The sequence below is a fragment of the Lineus longissimus genome, chromosome 12 (assembly GCF_910592395.1).
Source record: "Lineus longissimus chromosome 12, tnLinLong1.2, whole genome shotgun sequence".
NCBI classification, from domain to species: Eukaryota; Metazoa; Nemertea; class Pilidiophora; order Heteronemertea; family Lineidae; genus Lineus; species Lineus longissimus.
In genome coordinates this window covers 8,478,922-8,488,050 of record NC_088319.1, presented here as the reverse complement: position 1 = coordinate 8,488,050, position 9,129 = coordinate 8,478,922, and the positions used below count along the sequence as shown (strand labels likewise).

The following is a 9,129-nucleotide window of genomic DNA, read 5'->3' as shown; positions in this document are numbered from 1 at the left end:
ACTAGAAACATCATGTGACCGGCTATCATTGGCTGGCCCTTATAGGGCCTGTATATAAACCAGACCACAGGGCGCCCATCTGAGAGAGAGAGCTAGACAAGGAAGAACTTCAGGGCAAAAAAGGGAAAACATACCAAGGCCGTTTAAAAAGACCTCTCGAGTTTTTTAAATCTTCCAAAATAAAGAACGAGGGTAAGTCCAAAGAATTGCGTGATTATCTTCGTGGTCGGATGACCTTGCCATTAACATATATAAGGGGAAGGATCTCTGGAGACAGACAGTCGAGCATCTGACCTCTGGGAGGCCGTGGACATTTCCCCTCCAAAAGTGACGGCTCGGGGCGGTTCACGCCCTGTACGTTACAGTCGTCAAAACGCTCACCGGTGAAGTTTTGCTCACCGTGGCTGCAGAGGCGGAATAATTTTCCATTATTTCCGTTAGTGATGATGTCGATGACTTGGAGACCCTTACACCCAACCACTTTCTGCTCGGCCAGACTTGCGAAAACCTGCCCCCTTGTGTTTTTTATGGAAAGGAAATTTCCATTGGGCGACGTTGGCGCCAGGCCCAAGCTTTGACCAATAAACTTTGGGAGAGATGGTACAGGGATTACTTGCATACCCTCATGAATAGGAAAAAGTGGTCTACTTCCCGTAAAAACCTTAAAATTGATGATCTGGTCTTGATTTGTGACTTTGACCGCCCTTGCGGTAGTTGGTTGCTAGGGAGAATAGTTAAGGTTTTTGCCGGCTCAGACGGTGTAGTCAGAGTCGCTGAGGTCAAAACAAAATGTGGGCATATAAAACGACCAATTGCCAAGTTGGTGTTAATGAGAAGAGCCTGTCTCCGGCGACCATGACAACCACGAGGACCGCGACTTCGATTTCGAAACGTAGATATCAGAACAAGTAAGTTGTTGGCAACCAGTGTTCAAAGACACGTTTCAAAGATGGCCGAGTCTAGAGAATGAGTTAGTAACTCTACCACCCCCATGGCAAGAAAAAAGTGACAGGCATAACGCATACTTCTTTTTGCCACGGGTAAAACTGGTATGCCATGTCGAAAATGGTAAATAAATCTCCCGAACTTCATCATACAAAAATCTCGAGTGAGGACCCCTACCCCCCCCCCCCCCCCAACCACTACAACCTGATATTGTAACGATGTTGATTCGATAATATGGACCAACTGTTGACTACACAAGGCTGTTTCGATCGAATGTAACAAACCCTCCTCTCTTTGATATCCATTTCAACCACTAAAATTGAATTTACAGGAACTTTGAAACGAAATAGATACCATTGCGTCCCCAGACATTGCCGTCTACGATGAAGACGTCCGTTCTCCTTCTCCACCACCAAGGAATCCCGTCTCCCGATCGTTTATGGAGTCCATGGGAGATTCTCCTCTTCCAGCAAAGACGTCCGCTCGTGTAGATTTGCAGAAATCACTGACTTTAAGTATTGTTTACTTCACCCATGTTAAAGACTAATTGCTCGATTTTATGCCTTAAATATTGGTGATACTTTAAGTATTGTTTACTTCACCCATGTTAAAGACTAATTGCTCGATTTTATGCCTTAAATATTGGTGATACTTTAAGTATTGTTTACTTCACCCATGTTAAAGACTAATTGCTCGATTTTATGCCTTAAATATTGGTGATATTGTATTAAGCGCTAAATAATTAGCTTTATAATCATAAAAGCCTATAAACTAATGCATGAAGCAAACAATTTGTATTTTTTGCTTGTAATCAGTCACAATGGATCTTATTTTTCAGGCTGCTCGAAATAAGAGAGCTTCATGTACCATGACACGCCGTGATGATGTCAACTCCGATGAAGCCGTCCGTTCTCCTACTCCACCACCACAACGCCGCAGCTTGCAATCTTCAAAGTGTGGTTCTTCTGTCCCAGCAAGAACGTCATCTGTACTTGACTTTCGGGGATCACCAAAGGTAAGATAGAAAAAAAATTACTAATTTAGCGGGATGGCCCATGAAGTGGTGTTTGTGCATCTATGTATTTAAGGAAGGAGGGAGTGTTCTAATTTCACATCTCCCTTTCCCCCAAATTACTCGGCTAGAACAGGAAACGTACCGACCGACAGACAGACGAACGCTGCATTTGACAGTACATCCCACACCCCAAAAAGTTTGAGTGGTCAAGAAATGAACTACATAAGAATTTTACTAAAATTAACATGATTTTAATTTCGTCAACATTTCAGACAAATCGTCGAGTTGTAGCGCCATTCATCACTCATCCTGTCGATGACATCTCGGATGGTGACGTTCCTTCAGCTTCATCTTCTTCTGTCCGGCGATCAGGAAAGGCTGGTTCATCCATGGGATCTGCAGCAGAAAGGAAACTTTCCCATGCAGCTGAAGTAGTTGAGGTAGAGAAGGAGCGGGTAGAAGTTGAGAAGGCTGTGCATCTTTTGGAGGTACTAGTCACGAAAGCGGAGGAATATTGTTCGGAGGATTTTGGTCCAAAACGGAAGGAACACAGGTCTAGACCGTCTTCATTTGCTGTACTGGAAAATATGGGCAAAGGAGAGTGATTCCTTCATGGGAAACTTGTTAACACTGCCGAAATATTACGGACAATTGTGCCTGGGTTCTACACCTGCCCTAGGTGACTGAGTTGTAGCCTACTACATGTGTAACCTGTGTGAGATATATAATTGCTTATCATAGTTTTTTTCTTCAAAACAATCATGTGTTATGGTAGATATCATAGTTTTTTTCCTCATGTGTTATGGTAGATCTACAGAATTTTGTTGTTTAACCGTTGTTGTGGCCAATCACACATATTTCTCCCAAGCAGTAATTGGTGATGGTTCGGTTGTTTATTTGGCAATAAAATAAGTAAAGCACCTCCATCTGTTTTTCCATCTTCCAAATGTTCGTTCAATGATGCTTCGAACTCGCCGGTGGTGAACGTTATATCGTCTATCTGCAGCATCTTCTGGGTGGGATACAGGGGTCATTAGGTAGGGTCTGAGAGGATAGGCACTGTCACCTAGCAGGTATCCACCATCATCCAGTAGTCCACGTTCCATCTTCGCCTTTAAGCTGCAGTTACACCAGATAAACGCATCGTGTGTGGCACCTGGCCAACGGGCACCGATATTAGTGAATTTCAAGTCATGCGAACAGACTCCTTGCACATTTATGGCATGTCGCTGTTTCCTGCAGATATAAGACGCCTCGTTTACGGAGGGACACTTAATTGGAATAAGTGAACCATCTATACAGCCGACGACATTCGGAATCCGATGGCGTTCATAGTAGAAACCCTCTTTCTCACGCTCTTGCTCGGCAGCCGTTCGAGGAAACACTATAAACTGCTGTACTTTAGCTTCTAAAGCAGAGGAAACTCTGGTCACAATCCTTGATATGGTTGGTTGACTCAAGCCACTAGCCATGTCCCCATTAACAAGTTGAAAACTGGTAGCAAAAAATCTGAGTGCAACACAGACCTGGAGAGTTGCTGGTACTGCACGTGATCGCATGGTGGCTGGGGCAATCTCACCTGCTAACAGGTCGATGATTTCAAGGAGGACTGGTCGAGTCATCCGGTACCGCTGATGTAAATCTACGTCATCGTAGACGTCGAGTGGTTGTAATCTGTCTCTAAACACACGCTGCCGCCGTAAAGCCCGTCTGGCCTCAACCTCTTCCAATAAAACCAACGCAGCTGCCATGATTGTAGCGTACAAGTGTTTCAAGCTATTTACGAAAACTCAACGAAGCCTAAAACACCTCACGTAATTCTAGTAACCCGTTACGAGGTCGATTGAAGTAACGAGTGCTTTGTGAATATGACGCAAATCGATAAAAGAGCGGTGTACGAGTTCGTAAACCAACGTACTCTCTACTATACAACAGTAGAGCATTTCACTGTTGTCGATATCGCATTAAACAGTGAACATTCTACTGTGTGTTTGCTTTTGCGCAACGAAGAATACCATTGAATATTCTGGAATATTGTTGAATGACCACGTGTTGTTAATTTGTACTATATATATCGTTTTTGACTGTAGTCGAATAGATAATCAATCAATAAATCAATTTGAATTTGAAATTTTGACTCTTTTATTTCATTTTAGCAGCGAGGATGGGCGGCTACAGGCGGTATCATTTCCACCAACATGTCACAATAAGAGACCTTTTTCCCCTATGTGCCAAGAGTATGAGGAGTTGGGACGGTTAGGTCCTATCATTCACAGCCACGAGTCACAATCTCAATGGTAACTTTTTGTCTCACGTATGAATGAGTTTGGCAGTGATCATGGGTCGGGGTCATCATTCCCAGCCACGAGTCACAATCTCAATGGTAACTTTTTGTCTCACGTATGAATGAGTTTGGCAGTGATCATGGGTCGGGGTCATCATTCCCAGCCACGAGTCACAATCTGGTAAATTTTTGTCTCACGTATGAAGTTTGGCAGTGATCATGGGTCGGGGTCATCATTCCCAGCCACGAGTCACAATCTGGTAAATTTTTGTCTCACGCATGAAGTTTGGCAGTGATCATGGGTCGGGGTCCCATCATTCCCAGCCACGAGTCACAATCTGGTAACTTTTTGTCTCACGTATGAAGTTTGGCAGTGATCAGGGGTCGGGGTCCTATCATTCACAGCCACGATTCACAATCTGGTAACTTTTTGTCTCACATATAAAGTTTGGCAGTGATCAGGGGTCGGAGTCCTATCATTCACAGCCACGATTCACAATCTGGTAACTTTTTGTCTCACATATAAAGTTTGGCAGTGATCAAGGGTCGGGGTCCTATCATTCACAGCCACGAGTCACAATCTGGTAACTTTTTGTCTCAGATATAAAGTTTGGCAGTGATCAGGGGTCAGGGTCCTATCATTCCCAGCCACGAGTCACAATCTGGTAACTTTTGTCTCACGTATGAAGTTTGGCAGTGATCAGGGGTCAGGATCCTATCATTCACAGCCACGTGTCACAATCTGGTAACTTTTGTCTCACGTATGGGCCCACTCATTGTTAATTCAAGAAGCGGATAATAGACGGCGAAAGCATCTGGCCAACTGTGAACTGTCTACTGTGTAAGCGGAAAATGGAGACAGTGAAGAGTTCACTATTTTGTGCGGAGCATGCTCTGTATGTTGACCGCATCCCAAAAGGACCTCGGATCCGTTGTTTGCATCTCGTCAAACACTAACATCTTATTTATGGAATAAATACACTCCTAGAACCTTAGTCGTCGGTCAAACCGTGACCTAGCGTCCTTATGCCTAGTACTTTTCACAAAGGCCCTTTCTTTCTTTGTTACATCATACCATAATGCCGAGAATTCGTTGTTGCAATACAGTTTGCAGTGTCTCTGCAATTTCTTTGACTTAGGGCCAACATCAACAAAACGCAGGTGTGAGACCATCTCGGAGATTATTGCCTTAAACAAATTATCATACACCTCATCTACACGTTCTTGTTCTCTCCGAGCCGTCAAAACATTATTAAGAATCTAGGGATTAGGTTGCCGATCGAAAAAACACCTTCTACTTGCCCCTTGATTGGCATCTTAATTCGCCCACCACAGTCTAGTATCATGGTAGCTACAGAGTGATCAGGGCATTACTTCTCTCACCTAACAATCGACTCAAATCTAATTCTTCAACAAAATCAGATATGAGGTCTACTTTACAGCCAGTACACCTCCCAATCGAGTCTTGTGACAGTATTAGATTTGCCACTAGTAGACACGAATGTAAAATTATTATATTCTGGGTTAACTCTACCATTTGCCACCCAAAATCGAATATCCTTGAGGAATCAATGAAGAGACTTCCCTGCTCGTTTCGGGCAGTGTCCAAATATCTACGAGGTGGCACAATGGGTGAGGTCAAATCTCAGAGTTAACTCTACACCTAGATTATCCAAGTGTAATCTCTGTGAAAAGTGTTAACCTGAACCCTAGACACCAAGTTCAGGTTAACACCTTGGTGACACCTGAGTTACACCAAGATTACACTTGAATAATACTTTCCTAACACCTTCTAGATACTTTACTTCTACATGGGCAAGGTGCCAAGCCTGGCACATGTCAGTGGTAAATAATCCATGCCACAGTTACATAATGATGTTAGTTTCACTTGGTTTCCTGGTTGCACAGGTCTGGCACTTTGCCCATGTTGAAGAGAGGTTGAATTGGACTATGCGTAGATCTTAAGTGTAAGTCTGTCATCTGAGCAGTCATCATGGACGGAAAGGGGAAGAAACGCTTCCAGTGGACACTCGAGAAGAGGATGCAAACTCTTGAGTACATGATTGATCACCATGAGGCATTTCGTCGTGCCAAGAAGAATGCTCTGGTCCAGGAATTTTATGCAGCAGTAGGGAACCACGTTGGTACCCACGCCGAAGTGGTTGAAAATATGCTTAAGAACCTAGGGAAGGAATATCGAGATGCCATCAAGACACAGCAGGCTTCAGGGGCTGCAACAGATGATATGCACCCTGGTTTAAAACTCAAGGACTCTCGTGAATTATTTGAACTTTTTGACTCTTTCCATCGACTTTATTATCCGAAGGGCGGGGCAGCCAGACCTGCAATTGTTATGACACCAACCGGCATCACTAGGCCAGGATCTGCAACGAACTCCCGTCCCCAAACCCCTAGCGATGAAAACTGCAGCATACCAGATGACCGCGGTGTTGTCATCAGCTCAGATAGGAGTACTCCATCCCCTTCGACATCAAGGTCTGGAACGCCAACTGTTCAGGCAGGAACCGATGCCAGTACCAGTGCCGGAAAAAAACGTCCTGCTTCACAAATGATGCCCCCGGTGACCACAGGAAAGAAGGCCAGGGACGAAAGTGATTTCATGAACTCTTCTGTGCAACATCAAGAGCAAACTTGTGACTTGATGAAAGAAATCAGGGATACGCTCCGTGAACTTGTGTACGAGATTCGTTTATTCCGTGCTGCTGTGTTGGAGGAGAGAGGAATAACCATTATTGAACAATTACCTGATACCGACTAAATTACAGGCCCTACTAACCCGCTCAATACCGGATTTTTCAAGCACCGAGTCCCGTCATACAGACAAGACTCTTTTTATGCAATTAATTACCATGATTGCTGAGTGAACAACATTTTATTGATGAAAACAGTTACAGAAACTGCGATTTGTCACGCTAACAGCAAGGAATTAGTTTTAGTTAATTTTATAGATGGCTCTTTATAGTGGTGGCTTGATCTATACTATACCCACAAAACAGAGAGGTACAATTGTTGTGTGATAACAGACTATTTTGTTTCTTCAGTTCTAGCCATGACTATTCCATCATATTTTTGGTTCAGGAGTTGTTTACAAGTAGTGACATGCCACAGATTGGACAGCCAAGTAGGCTTCTCTTTCAGTTACTAAATTGGGGATACTAAGAATAAGCAATCATTTTCAGTTATTTTACTTTTGTCTTTGTCTTTCACATATGGTTCAAGCCAAGAAATTGGTGTAAAGGTTGTGTAACACGCATGTTGCTACAGTGCATTTTGATGGAAAAACAGGGCCATATTTCGCAGCGTACCTATTCTCTTTTAGCTGATTGATCCTCCATATCAGTTCAGTACATCCGATAGACCTCTCAACTATTTGACGGAGTCGAGTGCATCTGTTGTTAAAATCTAGTTGTTCCTGTCGAAGATTATTTCCAGTAAAAGTAATCAGCACAGATCGGTGCAGGTTCCTGTAGGCAGGATCACCAAGCATAACATACTCCTCTGGAAGTTGATCAAGGAAGTCGAACAATTCTCGAGACCACTCGGCCGCTGTTTTGTCGTGCGTCGATCCAGGTACTCCGCTTATAACGTGTCTTACCCTGCCAAATCGATCTACAACGTACTGCACGTTGATGGAGTCGCAACATTTCCCCGGCCTCCCACAGTAATACGCATCACCAGCCCTATCAGGCTTTTGGATTTTCACAATAACGCCGTCTATGAAAAGAATCACTTGCCGCTCAACTCCGTCGATATCAACCAGAGGCTGGGCCAGTTGATCAAACTCATCCTGCTCAGGGAATGAAATATGACGCGCAGCTATGTCAAAGAAAAAGTCAGAAACCTCAGTCACATGTAATATTGCAGTTGGCTTAGCATAACCAACAGCATAACCGACCTGTCTGTGAAAGCCTCCTGAAGCGAGGTAGTGCAAAAAAGTGTTCATTCTTCTTGAAGATGTACTTGCGTTGACTTGGCCATTCCCCTGGTGATTAGCCTGCCTCCATCCATGAAAATAATCAACAAGGTGATCAAATTGTTCTTGGTTGAGCCTCATATGCCGCTCAATCGGTTCTCCACTGTAGGCAGGCGTTCGAATAAAGTTCTCTGCTCTTCTATTATGTCTTAGGGCAACAACTTGAAACATAGGAATCGCAAACATGGCTGCCTTTGTAACTCTGAGAATTGACCTCTCACAGGTGTTAACCTCCAGGAGGTTAACACCTGATGTACACGATCTGTAATGCATTTTCTTAACACTTGGCCACTTCCTCAGATTAAGGGAACACCTGAGCGATCAAAGTGTTCCCTAGGTGTCTACCAAGTGTTAACTTAGTGTCAACTCGGTGTTAAGAAAGTGTTAACTAGGAGTCAAGTGAGGAGGTCAAATCTCGGGGTTTTGGAACACTTTCTTAACACCTGGTGTTAACACTTAGTAAACTCTGAGATTTGACCTCACCCAATGTCTTCTCTATCAATGACGTCACTGAGGTTACCAATTCTTGCATTATAGTCACCTCCGAGCACAATACAGTCTGCGTACTGTAGCTAAACGGATATATTTTGGTTATGAGATGCGCGAAAAATTCTGTTGCATCACTTCTACTCGAGTTAGAAGGAGGTAAATAACATGCGAATACAACGAACGTAAAGTCAGACAGTTCGTTTTTTCCAAGACCAAAATGCCATCGACTGATTTATTGCCTATGCTTATATCAAAAGCGTTCACTAAACAGTTTTTTACCGAAATCCCCACACCTCCGGATACATGCGGGACATCCTTGTGGATACAAGTCCACCGGTGGTCAAACCACTTGTAACCATCTACCTCAATCGTATCACCAGTGAGATGGGTTTCGTTCAGACA

The 9,129-nt window shown here is 43.7% G+C and overlaps 2 protein-coding genes across 2 annotated transcripts; both read right to left on the bottom strand.

Moving 5' to 3' along the window:
- Positions 1–2,853: 2,853 nt before the first annotated feature.
- Positions 2,854–3,711, bottom strand: LOC135496517 (putative nuclease HARBI1). The gene has a single exon (XM_064785878.1). The coding sequence runs from the start codon at positions 3,709–3,711 to the stop codon at positions 2,854–2,856; it is 858 nt and encodes a 285-aa protein (XP_064641948.1).
- A 3,335-nt stretch (positions 3,712–7,046) lies between these two features.
- LOC135496516 (uncharacterized) lies at positions 7,047–8,511 on the bottom strand. Its single transcript, XM_064785877.1, has one exon. It carries the CDS (start codon positions 8,509–8,511, stop codon positions 7,480–7,482), a length of 1,032 nt encoding a protein of 343 aa, XP_064641947.1. The 3' UTR covers positions 7,047–7,479.
- Positions 8,512–9,129: the final 618 nt, after the last annotated feature.